The sequence below is a fragment of the Oncorhynchus mykiss genome, chromosome 4, assembly GCF_057628025.1.
Source record: "Oncorhynchus mykiss isolate SJ-2025 chromosome 4, ASM5762802v1, whole genome shotgun sequence".
Taxonomy (NCBI): Eukaryota; Metazoa; Chordata; class Actinopteri; order Salmoniformes; family Salmonidae; genus Oncorhynchus; species Oncorhynchus mykiss.
Window position 1 is genome coordinate 80,128,263 of NC_143025.1, and position 15,299 is coordinate 80,143,561.

The 15,299-nt window shown below is 44.0% G+C and overlaps 1 protein-coding gene across 1 annotated transcript; it reads right to left on the minus strand.

Annotated features, from left to right (window-relative positions):
* Positions 1-2,908: 2,908 nt before the first annotated feature.
* On the minus strand, positions 2,909-13,991 carry LOC110522486 (WD repeat-containing protein 20). Its single transcript, XM_021600914.3, has 4 exons — positions 13,607-13,991; positions 9,281-9,463; positions 4,659-6,050; positions 2,909-4,158 (listed from the first exon to the last, which is right to left on the minus strand). The coding sequence occupies exons 1-4, from the start codon at positions 13,853-13,855 to the stop codon at positions 4,105-4,107; spliced, it is 1,878 nt and encodes a 625-aa protein (XP_021456589.3). The 5' UTR covers positions 13,856-13,991; the 3' UTR covers positions 2,909-4,104.
* Between the last annotated feature and the right edge of the window lie 1,308 nt (positions 13,992-15,299).

Genomic DNA, 15,299 nt, shown 5'->3' on the forward strand with positions numbered 1-15,299 from the left:
TGAGCAGAGACCTCTTATCATGACTGCTACTTTGTTATTGATAGAAGTCACTGCTTGAACATAGCCTAACTTTGACATATTCTGTCAGTTTCTAGAAAAGGGGTCCATTTCCCTTTCAGCCAGGTCTCATACGATGCCCTTCAACTTTCATAGAGAACAACTGTGGGACATGTATATGTCCCTATTCCCTATGTAGTGCACTACTTTTGACCAGGGCCAATAGAGCTCTATACTATATAGGGAATAGGGTTTCATTTGGGACGCACAGCAAGACAGGTTTATAGATATATATATTTTACCATCTCCCCTTTTCAGAGAACTATATTTTACTATCCACATACAGTATAGCCCTGTATAGAGGCGGCAGGGTAGCCTAGTGGTTAGAGCGCTGAACTAGTAACCGAAAGGTTTCAAGTTCAAATCCCTGAGCTGACAAGGTGAAAATCTGTCGTTCTGCCCCTGAACAAGGCAGTTAACCCACTGTTCCTAGGCCATCATTGAAAATAAGAATTTGTTCTTAACTGATGTTAAAATGTTACAGTACAGAGTGCTGTCCTCTTAATGTCCACACACTCTCCCTTCACCCATCTAATTATTCTCCATCCATATTTTTATAGGATCAATGTGGCGAGCTGACTGACTAGGCCCACAGTTGAACTTGGGACGTATTAAGGCAGTGTGATGTGGTGACTCATGTAAAGTGTGTGTGTGTTGTGCCATGGCAAGCTGCCAGACAGAGTCAGCAGGATCCTGAAGAGAGGGGGTGCTGGGGACCACCCTAGGCATGGCAGACTAGTGACCCCTCACAGACACATGTAAACCCATGTGGCACTTAAAGATGCTAATCTAGAACTGTGGTACACTGTAGCCTACTGTACACAGACATCCACAATACTTCCCCTTAGACACCCTCTCTACTTGTATAAACCTTGCTGTTGGTCTCCAACATTTGCAACATTGTTTCAATATTTAAATTCGATCTCCAGCTGTCCGATAGTAATGACTAGCTCCTCAGAACAACAGTGTCCTGGCGAGAGAGCACATTTCTATGCCAGGTGAAATCGCACCTCATCTCATTGTTATGGATGTGTCCAAATTAACTTCACTAGAAAACAGCTTAAACAAAGGCAAATGAGGCTACTGTTGTTATTCTGGCTGTTTGACGTGACTAAGTTAGCCGTAGTTGGCTAGCATTAAGCAAGGGGTAAGAACGTTACCAAACATTTGGGCAATGGAACATTTAGAACCAACGACTGGGTCGCGTCCATAGATACAGAACAAAAATACTTAATGACTGGGTCGCATCTGGCAACCGAACCGATAGAATGAACGACCAGCCGGCTTCAGTAGCAACCTTAGATTTGTGTCAGGACTATATCTTGTGAAAGGATGAAATAGCATGAATACATTTATGAAATTTTTTGAATATGTTCGTAATCTATTGTATAAAAGTGGTTTGCCCCGACAACACCTGTGCCAATACATACTCCAAATACAGGATTCGCTGGCATTATCACTTAAATATTGTACTTGTTAGTTGATTTCACAGGCATATTTCAATCTCTGGTTGGACAAAAGTTACATTTATCATATTCTGATAAAGATGATTATAGATGCTGTCTTGTCCCTCTAGCCCAGAGAGGAGTCACATCGCCAGGCCTTGGACAGCTGTACACCCCCCCCCCCGGATAGGACCAGTGGAGACCCAAAACACTGACTGCCTCACTACTCCCAGCCCCATAATGCTGGTGTGGGTGGTAAAGTCACAATTTGGTGGTTTAATATAGGTTCCAAGAAACCCTCCATTCAGCTCTTTTAGAGCCATAGCTAAACAGTTAGTCCAACAGACTTGTGTTATGCCTCAAGACTGATTTCATTTGAATTAACTACTAGGTCTCATGTGCCCATACAATACTACTAAAACAAACGGTGCTGAAGCTAAACTCATGAGAAACATTTAGAGGAAAGTCCTCTGGTGACTGACTATCCATTCAGCCCACTAGTAAAAGACTGGAGGTCAGAGACAACAAGGTCTGTCAAAGCTGTTTAATAGGAGTCACACGGTGAGGGGAAAAAACCCTCCCACTGTTAGACCTCCACTGCCTACCTGGGTGCATCACACCCTCCCTATTCAGGGAGGTGAAACTGTCAGGGGAGAACTTCCCGGAAGTTTGGTAGCGCTACGATCATGCTTATAGAAGTCCATTGTCAGCAATGGTTGGAAGATGACCTTAGAGCTACAAAGCTTTAAGCAATGCAATGAAGACAATTTTCACCCAATACATTTCGATGTGAACGTTTCACTCCCCTGAGCTAGCCCCAGCACTCATACCACCAAGTATTGATGTTCAAGAAGTGTCAGTTGTCTGGATCACACATTTTCGACATCAGTCCTGTCGTCATAACTCCTGTACCGCCATAGTCCACACAACCATAACACCAGTTCAGTCATATTAGTTATATACTAGGTAGGTAAGTGAATTGACACGTTTAGAGTACTGGTGCCTATTAATGGGTGAGAGACCTATGTCAGCAGTAGTCTTCCATGTTTTACCTGAGCTCTGAGTGATGGCTGAATTAGACGGCTCCTATCTTAGCCTACGGCCCGGTCCTAAATCAACCTCTAGCACCTACGACCTGTGCCCTCGTGCAAATCTGAGAGGATTGGATAGGCATATAAGCAATATAGTGAAAATTGTGGTGCTATATCTACTTACATAATCCAGGTCTCCGCAAGGGCATAGGGGTGGTTTTGGGAGTGGACATACCTGCCTACATAGTGGTCTGCAGCAACAGGCTAGCTTTCAGCACTACCTATTAGATAGAGGTTTCCATGGAGACAAACATATCATTAAGAAAAATACACCTGAATTCTCTTTATGTACAACAGAAAAGCAAAAACAACCTGCATATTCAAGATTAATTTTTAATATTATTATGTATATATTTTTCTGCATTAGAAATATCACTATTTTCTGAAATGAAGAACTTCCAACTGGTGTAATAATAATTTCACCCATAAATCATCAAAGTACAATATTTACATATAATGCAGAGCCCATTTTTAAATCTGAAATAATATTAAAATAAATGTTCAATAGATATAAAAAGGTTTTCATTCTATTTATTTTTAACAGCCTTGTCAGGGGAGTCCTTGCACACTCCAAAATTGTAAAGCCATTCTCTAACTATTAAGTGCAAACAATTCTCATTTTTTTCCTTCTTTAAACCCCTATGATTGCAGCATCCAGACAGAGATACCTCGCATCAACCCAAGTGCATCCAAAGGCTGTCTTCAAATATCTTGTTGTTGTCCCATTATAATTATGAATTAAAAATGAACACAGAACAGAAAGAAAAAAAATAATCAGTGCAAAATACTCAAGCTGTGATGTTCTGATTTAAATTAAAAACAGTTTATTTTCTTCTTTTAGTTAAAGGAAGCTAACTCCTCTGGTCTCCCTTTGCTGTGAACATGAGATCAAACTGCACCAGGGTTAGTCAGGGATGAGGGACTAGTGAGAAGAGATAGCACCTGTCCCTAAACAGCCCCTAACCCTTAGGTACTCAGGTAGATCTGAGGACTGGATAGGGGAAGAAATGTGGCTACTACCATAATGATTAAACCTATCCAAGTCTTTCAGATCTACACAAAATGTCAGAAGTAGTAGTGGCTAGGGATTGTGTTTCTGGACCGGGCTAAGCTATTAGAGAGTCTGAAAACAAGCCCGGGCTCTTCCAGGGTTTGTTTCTGGAGCAGACTAGAGAAGGTTGAGGGGGAACAGAGGTGGAAACAAATAAAACACAGCCCTGCCAGCCTCCTGTCCCTGAACAACAGTTTCAATGCTCATGGACCATTTCAAGCTTTCTGCGTGATCCTTTACACCCCTTTCAGACTGTGGGCCTCTCCACCTACCCTCACTGGCCCACGTAAGCTATCTATCCTATCTAAAGACGAACAGAACAAAAAGAGACTTTCAGTGGTGGTGAAGGTGTGAGAGTGAAGAACAGCACTAATGGGCTATGGCGAGGTGTGGACAGGTCATCCTGTCCCATCTGTCGTCTGGTGGAGCTCGGTTTAGTTTAGCAGCACTAGCACCAGGGCTATACTACAGTCCCACTAGGAGAGTTGGTCGGGTTCTGAGATGGCAGTAAGCCCTGCAGGGGAGGAGAGGGGAATGAGTTAGAGGAGGAGAGACTTTTTGGACACTCAGAAAGGAAAAAACAATGCTATTTGAAACTTGTCATCAATGGGAAACAGTAGGTTACATCATCATCACAAAAAAATGTTTTTAGCACCAAAACAAATCCATAACATTTCTAAATTGCCAATTAAGCTCCTGGATTGATAACCATCCCTGTAAGGGTATCACAGTGGGCAAAAGAGGATGCTGCATAGCAAACCTAAACTGCCAATCAATAGTCAATCAACATTTTCAGAAATCTATGAGAAGTGTCTAGTCTAGGTGCCAGATGTCAAACTATAGTGTCTAGGGGAAGATCTCAATTACATACTCCTCCTTCCTCACCTCCTTCTCAAAACCCATTGGAGAAGGTCAGAGGGGCGGGACCTCTGGCTTTCTCATCCAATAGGTTTCAAGAAGGATTCAATTGAGATCTTCCCTAGGGGTTGGAAGTGGCTAGGGGTCTAGACTCACCACTTTCCCGGGCCTGGCCCATGTGCAAATGAAGCCCTCCTGGCAGGCTGTGACCAGACAGTCCTCCAGGAAGATTAACACAGTGAGTCTCTCATGAGCGATCTTCTTACACACCAGTGGCTCCAGCAGAGGAACCTCCTCCATGCGCGGGCACAGCAGCGTGCCCAGAGTCTTAGCGGCATCCGCCTTGGCTGTCCGCGCCGCAGAGCTCAGTTGGTTGAGCTTGTCACTGCTCTTGCTGCTGATGTGGCCCATGCTGTGGTTGCGTTTGTGATCCTTCTCGTGGCGCTCCTTGCGTGTGTCGTGTAGCGACAGCGTGGCAAACTTGCTGACCCCGGTGGCGATGAAGGCGCTGTCGATGATGCTGCTTCCTTTGCTGCTCATGTGGCTGTTAGGCGTGGTGCTGCCCCCTGCGGGGCCAGTGGAGTGCGGCAGGCTGTTGGAGCGCGGCAGGGGAGCGGGGACTGAGTTAGAGAGGGCGCCACTGTTACCACTGCTACTGCTCACGGTGTTGTTGCCATTGGTGCCAGGTGGGTTAGTAGTAGTAGTAGTAGTAGTAGTAGTATTAGTGGCCGACCCAGTAGCTGGGGGGCTGGTGGCACTCATAACGTTTGTGTGAGTTCTGGTGCGTGACAGGGGCAGGTGGGGGAACAATATGTCCTCAGTCAGGTCCCACAGACACAGCTGGGTGTCCTGTCCCACCGAGCCGAAGCGATAGGTCACGCTGACCGGCCTGCCGTCTGTAGAGTTCCTCTTGGAGAGATGTGATTGGGAGCTGTTGGCCCGGTCCCGCCCACCTGCAAAATGGATCTGCTCGTGGAACTCCTCGTCGCTCCCGCTGAACTCTGCGGGCGGGTCGCTGTCTTCCACACTGGTCGTACAGTGGTCGAACGCCACTACACTCACCCACGACTTGTGGCCATGGCCCCTGGCAATCACCCTGCAGTCTGAGAAGGACCAGACAGTCACCAGGTCATCCTCCCCCCCAGCCACTATGTAGCGTCCGTCTGGACTCCAGCACACACACAGTAGTCCACCGAAGTAGCTCTTCATGGTGCCATGCAGCTCGGCCGCGTCAAAGCCGAACACACGCAGGAAGCCGTCCTGACTGGCGCACGCCAGGAACTTCCCATCGGGGGAGAAGGCGAACTCGTTGAGCGCCCCCTCACCCACCGTCCAGCGTAGTAGGGGGTTGCGGGCCGACTTGCTCTTGCAGGTGTGCACGGCGTAGCCATCGCCCTGTTTGAGGAGCTGGTAGTGGGGTGGTGTGGTGCCACAGGTGTGCTCTACGTTGTACAGGTACAGGCTGCCGCTGGAGTGAGCCACCAGGAAGAGGCTCTCTGAGCCAGGGACCCACCGCACACACGTCACACCAGACTTGTCTATGAGTCTCTGAGGGTAAAGGACGGAGAGACGTAGACGTGAGTGTTGTAAAACATGCATTGAAAAGAAAACGTTTTAAACCGAGGACATGCTACTCAAACCCGTCTAAGTTCCAATAGCCACACTACCGTAACACCTAAACAGATGCCCAACACATCGTGTGGATATGGGAACGGAACAGTCATATTCTAATTTGCATTTGACGACAGTTTCCTCCCAGGTGAGGAAAGTCAACCACATACAGTGGGGCAAAAAAGTATTTAGTCAGCCACCAATTGTGCAAGTTCTCCAACTTAAAAAGATGAGAGGCCTGTAATTTTCCTCATAGGTACACTTCAACTATGACAGACAAAATGAGAAAAGAAAATCCAGAAAATCACATTGTAGGATTTTTTATGAATTTATTTGCAAATGATGGTGGAAAATAAGTATTTGGTCAATAACAAAAGTTTCTCAATACTTTGTTATATACCCTTTGTTGGCAATGACAGAGGTCAAACGTTTTCTGTAAGTCTTCACAAGGTTTTCACACACTGTTGCTGGTATTTTGGCCCATTCCTCCATGCAGATCTCCTCTAGAGCAGTGATGTTTTGGGGCTGTTGCTGGGCAACAGACTTTCAACTCCCTCCAAAGATGTTCTATGGGGTTGAGATCTGGAGACTGGCTAGGCCACTCCAGGACCTTGAAATGCTTCTTACGAAGCCACTCCTTCGTTGCCCGGGCGGTATGTTTGGGATCATTGTCATGCTGAAAGACCCAGCCACGTTTCATCTTCAATGCCCTTGCTGATGGAAGGAGATTTTCACTCAAAATCTCACGATACATGGCCCCATTCATTCTTTCCTTTACACGGATCAGTCGTCCTGGTCCCTTGCAGAAAAACAGCCCCAAAGCATGATGTTTCCACCCCCATGCTTCACAGTAGGTATGGTGTTCTTTGGATGCAACTCAGCATTCTTTGTCCTCCAAACACGACGAGTTGAGTTTTTACCAAAAAGTTATATTTTGGTTTCATCTGACCATATGACATTCTCCCAATCTTCTTCTGGATCATCCAAATGCTCTCTAGCAAACTTCAGACGGGCCTGGACATGTACTGGCTTAAGCAGAGGGACACGTCTGGCACTGCAGGATTTGAGTCCATGGCGGCGTAGTGTGTTACTGATGGTAGCCTTTGTTACTTTGGTCCCAGCTCTCTGCAGGTCATTCACTAGGTTCCCCCGTGTGGTTCTGGGATTTTTGCTCACCGTTCTTGTGATCATTTTGACCCCACGGGGTGAGATCTTGCGTGAAGCCCCAGATCGAGGGAGATTATCAGTGGTCTTGTATGTCTTCCATTTCCTAATAATTGCTCCCACAGTTGATTTCTTCAAACCAAGCTGCTTACCTATTGCAGATTCAGTCTTCCCAGCCTGGTGCAGGTCTACAATTTTGTTTCTGGTGTCCTTTGACAGCTCTTTGGTCTTGCCCATAGTGGAGTTTGGAGTGTGACTGAGGTTGTGGACAGGTGTCTTTTATACTGATAACAAGTTCAAACAGGTGCTATTAATACAGGTAACGAGTGGAGGACAGAGCAGCATCTTAAAGAAGAAGTTACCGGTCTGTGAGAGCCAGAAATCTTGCTTGTTTGTAGGTTAAGAACACATTTTTACTTTCAATGACGGCCTAGAAACGGTGGGTTAACTGCCTCGTTCAGGGGAGGAACGACAGATTTTTACCTTGTCAGCTCGGGGGATTCAATCTTGCAACCTTACAGTTAACTAGTCCAACGCTCTAACCACCTGCCTCTCATTGCACTCCACGAGGAGACTGCCTGTTATGCAAATGCAGTAAGCCAAGGTAAGTGGCTGGCTAACATTAAACTTCTTATAAAAAAACAATCAATCACTAGTTAACTACACATGGTTGATGATATTACTAGTTTATCTAGCGTGTCCTGTGTTGCATATAATCGATGCGGTGCATAGCGTTGCTCCAATGTGTACCTAACCATAAACATCAATGCCTTTCTTAAAATCAATACACAGAAGTATAGATTTTTAAACCTGCATATTTTGCTAAAAGAAATCCAGGTTAGCAGGCAATATTAACCAGGTGAAATTGTCTCACTTCTCTTGCATTCATTGCACACAGAGTCAGTGTATATGCAACACTTTGGGCTCCCTAATTTGCCAGACTTATGTAATAATGACATAACATTGAAGGTTGTGCAAAGTAACAGGAATATTTAGACTTATGGATGCACCCGTTAGATAAAATACGGAACGGTTCCGTATTTCACTGAAAGAATAAACGTCTTGTTTTTGAGATGATAGTTTCCGGATTCAACCATATTAATGACCTACGGCTCATATTTGTGTGTGTTATAATATTATAATTAAGTCTATGATTTGATAGAGCAGTCTGACTGAGCGGTGGTAGGCAGCAGCAGCAGCTCGTAAGCATTCATTCAAACAGCACATTTGTTTGACAGCAGCTGTTTATGACTTCAAGCCTATCAACTCCCGAGATTAGGCTGGTGTAACCGATGTGAAATGGCTAGCTAGTTAGCGCGTTGCGCGCTAATAGCGTTGCAAACGTCACTCGCTCTGAGACTTGGAGTAGTTGTTCCCCTTGCTCTGCATGGGTAACACTGCGTCGAGGAATGCTGTTGTCGTTGTGTTCCTGGTTTGAGCCCAGGTAGGAGCGAGGAGAGGGACGGAAGCTATACTGATACACTGGCAATACTAAAGTGTCTATAAGAACATCCAATAGTCAAAGGTATATGAAATACAAATCGTATAGAGAGAAATAGTCCTATAATCCCTATAATAACTACAACCTAAAACCTCTTACCTTGGAATATTGAAGACTCCTGTTAAAAGGAACCACCAGCTTTCATATGTTCTCATGTTCTGAGCAAGGAACTTAAACGTTAGATTTTTTACATGGCACATATTGCACTTTTACTATCTTCTCCAACACTTTGTTTTTGCATTATTTAAACCAAATTGAACATGTTTCATTATTTATTTGAGGCTAAATGTATTTTATTGATGTATTATATTAAGTTAAAATAAGTGTTCATTCAGTATTGTTGTAATTGTCATTATTACAAATAAAAATAAATAAAACAATTAAATGGCCGATTAATCGGTATCGGCGTTGAAAAATCATAATGGGTAGACCTCTACTTGATATTCAGTCACAGGAGACTCATCTTAGCCAGTCTGGCTAAAGTGAACTCTGCTGAACCCACCTCCTCATTGAAGAGCTTGCTAGTCTCCTTCTTGATGGGGTCGATGAGCTGCACCTGGCCAGCCGAGAAGCCCACCAGCAGGGAGACGCTTTCCGCCGTGGCCGTGAGGGGGTTGAAGTCATGACACGTGGGCTGCGTTCCTTTGTAGATCCTCTTGTCTATGGGCTTGCTCAGGTCAGCAGCCTTGTGAAGAAGACAGTCAGAATCACATATAGCAATTATCTTAGTTCAACATACACCTTAGTGATTTTACAAGGCCACTCCTGTCACTATAACACCTGCAGGTAATGCACTGACCTAATGAGAACCAGTGGTAATGCAACAGAAGGCCTATTAGCCAACTGAAATACAGACATGAAAGACCTCTTGTCTGCAGTGACCTCAAGTAGCCTCAGCCCCACCGCTTCCTTTACTTCTCTCCAAGGACTTCCACCATCCTTCACACAACCCCCCCAAAAAACATCCTGGTGACCTAGAAATCATTACCTAGCAAGTAGCTACATTCTGTCAAACTTGCCCAAGGACAATCATGTCAAGGGCATTAGAGGTATCGCATGTCCGCAAATTCCACTTTATTAAGCTACCTCAGAGGCACCAGACACCGGTCCTGCTGCCCAGACAATCATTAGCACCGGCAGAGAGCGAGACAGACCAAAAGAGAGCCAGACACACAGAGAGAGAGACAGAAAAAGAGATGTCCACTCCAGTGGGGAAATATAGGTTACCTTGCAGTGCCAGTGTCTACAAACAGTTGTCTTGGGCAGAGACAGGCCTATGGCGAGACAACTTGATTCTAACCAGACAAATGCTTGTGTAAACACTGAGGGGGTTATGTCAGTTATTTTTAGTTTTTTTCAATTTAACCTTTATCTAACTAGGCAAGTCGGTTAAAAACTCATTCTTATTTACAATGACGGCTTACCAAAAGGCCTCCTGTGGGGATGGGGGCTGGGATAAAAATATAGGACAACACACATCCCGACAAAGAGACAACACTAAATAAATAGACCCAATACAACATAGCATGGCAGCAGCACAACATGGCAGCAGCACAACATGGCAGCAGCACAAAAAAACAGCTGTTGTCAAATTGCTGTTGTCAAATTCATAGGTGTAAAACATCTAAGAGCACTGGGTTTGTGGACAGCTGGTCGGTACTAGGCAGTTGGTGGTACAGTAGGACGCTGTAGATGGATTTGAGGCCCCCGGAAAGTATAGGTTAGGTTATCACCCGTAAGATGAGTAGCGATATTGATGAGGGACAATAGTTTTTCCTGTCAGCATGAACTGACCAGGAAAACCTCCTGGCCCTAGGGTTGATACTGTAGGACTCTGGTGGTCTAACTCAGTTTCCAAAACTAGATCCCAGGGCCCCCCTCCTGGGTGCACATTTTAGTTTTTGCCCGAGCACTACACTAAGTGTAGGGTAAACATTAAACCATGCACCCCGGGGGGGGGGGCAGGACTGAGTTTGGGAAACCTTGGTCTAACTGAGTGGAGGACCAACGGAGGCAGTGGGGGAGGTAAGGCTGTCATAAGACTGTTGACAGATCTGTCAGAGCAGGGCCAGCACTAATGAAATTAGGATCTTTTCCACACTTCAATATGCCAAGAATCCATGCAGTTCCAAAGCCCTGGACAAACCAGTAGCCAAAGCCCTGGACAAACCAGTAGCCAAAGCCCTGGACAAACCAGTAGCCAAAGCCCTGGACAAACCAGTAGCCAAAGCCCTGGACAAACCAGTAGCCAAAGCCCTAATCTATCCACGGAACTTTTACTAATGTGAAACTCATAAGAGATAGGTAATTGATTTAGCCTACATCTCTGTGTCCCATCCAGTACAATATCCTGCTGATCTGTGTACCATCATCAGATGAATAATACCATGGCAAATTCAATCACACCAAGGGCCACAACAGGGGGCACAGATATGATCCCTAACAGACCTAACTCTGAACTCCAGCATAAGAGAGATAAAAGTGTGAGTGACTGCACACTGGGTCAGCGGCAAAAAAAATACCCATTTTGCCAATTAGGCAAGAGGATGCTTAGCCTTCTGCCTCCTTGTCATCAACTGAGAAATGTCCTCACAGACACTGCTAAAATATAATCCAATGCCACTATCAAATTAATTAGGAGATTTCAACACAGACTAGGCTATGTCCTAAGTCTTTGGTAATGAGCGAGAGACTGTGGGCCTATTCACAAAGCCGACCCACTGGGCTCGCTGACATCTCAGCTGTTTGCTCGGTTTTCTAGTCAGGCAGTAGCTCTGCTGTCCTATACCTGATGGGTATACTACAAAGCAGGACAAATGAGTTAGCCTTTGAACACCAGAAATTACTATTGATTTTCTGGTTCATTAAGCTAAAATTAGACGTGTTTTTGGTTGTTCAGACAAATTAAACCATGTCGATTTCCTGCTCATCTTTTTATAAAATTGTTGGGGAAGTTAACTCACTGGCTAACTCATTGGTCCTGCTTTGTAGAATACCCCTCTAGTCTTCGCTGATTACAGGAAGGACTACAGAGACCTCAGTTCAGTCCTGTACCGTGGCTATTGCCAAATAGCCCGATATACCCCGCCAAAGCCTAGTGGTTAGCTTCTTCCAAAATCAAGCTTATCTTGGTAACAGCAGATAATCCCCTCCTGCAGACAGACAAACTGCAGTTCAGGTCAGAGAATGTATAAAATGTTTGCAATGTGCTCGTTAGCATTTAGTTTGCATTCTCTATGGGATGTTACATGTACGTGTTAGCATTGCTAACGTTCGGATAACAGGCTCAGCGGGGTTTGAAAAAATGCGCCCCTTGTGCCGGTATTACCGAATATCCCGGAATCGCACAAGGTCGGTATGAAGGTACAACAATCTGGATACCGTCCAACCCAACTAATCACTTTGCTAGATAGCGATAGCTACTAAATTAGCAAATCAAATGAGCATTTAGCACATTTTAGACAGATAACGTAGAAGTTACAAGATATCTAGCTGGCAAACATTTAGTTATGAATTCCGTACTGAAACTATATCACCTAGTGCTTCCTGCACACCAGTGAGTGACTCACAAGGCTCTGGTCTCGTTGTTGTGTGCTTGTAAACAAACACCACGTGACTGGGGCCTACCGGTAAGCTTCATAATGAAACATTATGTGACAGCTGAAATTATTAACATATTACACAAGTTGACTGCAGTTATTTACTTGAAAAGTAGCTACACATATTCAAATGTATTAAAAATGTTCGAAGACAATTTCAACGATATTGAAAAACCATCCCATGGCTTTCCAAATACCCCGGTATACCACTAAAACCAACATCCATTAGTCAGAAACACTTGCAAAAATTGAGGTGATAACTTAAACTTAAAATATCTTACAATCACCCACACAAATCTACTCCATCCTCGAAGTCCCCATGTTAACACCAACTAGGCCAACACAGCAAGTCCTAGAAGCAGTCCAACATCTTCCTCATCATAACAATAGAAATGCCCGAGCAGCCACAACACACGATAAGTTAATGGTGTCTGACAATGTGATATAAGTTTCACTTGTTTTATGTTTTGAACAAGTTTAGAAATGTGAAGACACAAACAATAGGACATTTCATCGTCATTATCACGAGATGCCTTAAACAGCTCAATGCAATGACATCATCCCTGCCACTATCAGACCCAGACAAATCACTTGCATATCATCATCCAGAAACACAGCTCGCTTCCAACCAAACACACTTTCACAATAAACAGTACCAAGCTGGCTTTGGGGCCTTGAAGGACTAGCATAGGACACATAACTAGTTGTCTATACAGTAGTTGACTATTCTATGATCGCAAAGAACCTGTGCAGAGTAAATAAATAAAAAATAGCACTAAAAACACCACTGTTGTCAGTTATCACTCTAACCTCAAAATACACAATATGTACATTACTTGACGTGTCGCATTTAACGTACTCTGCAACTGGGGAAGATGTCAATCAACATGTCAGAACTGAAGACGGGCAGTTCCAAGGTTAAAGCGTGCATATTCACATAGCTAGAGAAAACAAACAGTCCAAGAGGCCATTCACTTGAATCGAACCGGTTAGTTGGCTAACTAGGTGGGCGATATACACATACCAGCACTTCTCCACAGGGTGCGGGCAAAACAAACTGTGGCGATGCTACTAACTAGCTAGTTAGCCACCATAGCTAAGTGGCCTACTCTGGCTAGCTATCTGCGCACGTCAGCGAAACTTCTAAACTGGACAGCACATTGCTATGCATTTGAACACGCACATTAGCTTTTTAATAATAAAAGTTGTCATCTTTGAGTGCTGTTTACCTTTCTTACGCCTTTGTAGATGTAAAAGTACAGTTCCCGGCCCACATTGAAACAGATTCTGTCGCCGTTGCCTGACTGGTCGTTCACGTTCACGAATGAGACTTTTACCGGATTTGAGCCCTGTGAATTAAAAGGCACCCTGTTAGGGCGGCTATATTCGGAGTGAGTGAGGAGTTTATAGACACCTTCCCGGGTGGTGAATTGAGTTTTAATTTCGTTCATCTCCTTCCCTCCTCCCTCCGCAGCCATCTTGGAAATTGGCGTTCATCCTGTCCAAAACCCGGATCTTACCAACGATGTGCATTCAACCTGGATGATAGACCGAGACTGGGTATTAAAGCCAACGCGCACCCATCTTGGTACTCCTCCTCCGTTAAAAAAAAAAGATTTGGAAGTTACATAAATGCTTGAATAATGTTTAAATTCATTTTTGGTACGTTTATTATATTACAGACACCTTAATGCATAGTTTTAAATTGTATAATGTGAGCTAAACATTTTAAAATATATATATATATATACAGTATATTTCAAAAGTTTGGACACACCAACTCATTCAAGGGTTTTTCTTTATTTTTTAAACTATTTTCTACATTGTAGAATAATAGTGAAGACATCAAAACTATGAAATAACACATATGGAATCATGTAGTAACCAAAAAAAGTTTTATATAAATCAAATATATTTTATATTTGAGATTCTTCAAAGTAGCCAACATTTGTTTTGATGACAGCGTTGCACACTCTTGGCATTCTCTCAACCAGCTTCATGAGGTAGTCACCTGGAATGCATTTCAATTAACAGATGTGCCTTGTTAAAAGTTAATTTGTGCAATTTCTTTCCTTCTTAATGCGTTTGAGCTAATCAGTTGTGTTGTGACAAGGTATGGGTGGTTTACCCTGTTTGGTAAAAGACCAAGCCCATATTACGGCAAGAAAAGCTCAAATAAGCAAAGAGAAATGAGAGACCATCATTACTTTAAGACATGAAGGTCAGTCAATCTGGAAAATTTGAAGACCTTAGAAAGTTTCTTCAAATGAAGTTGCAAAACCCATCAAGCGCTATGATGAAACTGGCTCTCTGAGGACCGCCTCAAGAAAGGAAGACCCAGAGTTACTTCTGCTGCAGAAGATAAGTTCACTAGAGTTCCCAATCTCAGAAAATGCAGCCCAAATAAATGCTGTCACAGAGTTCAAGTAACAGATACATCTCAACATCAACTGTTCAAAGGAGACTGCGTGAATCAGGCCTTAATGGTCGAATTGCTGAAAACCAGAAGAAGAGACTTGCTTGGGCCAAGAAACACGAGCAAAGGACATTAGACCAGTGGAAATCTGTCCTTTGGTCTGATGAGTCCAAATTTGTGATTTGTGGTTCCAAACTCTGTCTCTTTGTGAAACGCAGAGTAGGTGAACCGATGATCTCCGACATGTGTAGTTCCCAACGTGAAGCATGGAGGAGGTGTGATAGTGTGGGAGTGTTTGCTGGTGACACTGTCAGTGATGTATTTAGAATTCAAGGCACACTTAACCTGCTTGGCTGACCTGGCCTCCACAATCACCTGACCTCATCCCAATTCAGATGGTTTGGTATGAGTTGGACTGCAAAGTGAAGGAAAAGCAGCCAACAAGTACTCAGCATATGTGGGAAATCCTTCAAGATTGTTGGAAAATCATTCCAGTTGAAGCTGGT

Coding starts and splice junctions, on each gene's coding strand:
- LOC110522486 (XM_021600914.3), bottom strand. CDS start 13,855: ATGGCTGCGGAGGGAGGAGGGAAGGAGATGAACGAAATTAAAACTCAA. Junction 9,464..13,606: donor TCTACAAAGGCGTAAGAAAG/GTAAACAGCACT, acceptor CTTCTTCACAAG/GCTGCTGACCTGAGCAAGCC. Junction 4,159..4,658: donor GGGCCAGGCCCGGGAAAGTG/GTGAGTCTAGAC, acceptor CCTCCCCTGCAG/GGCTTACTGCCATCTCAGAA.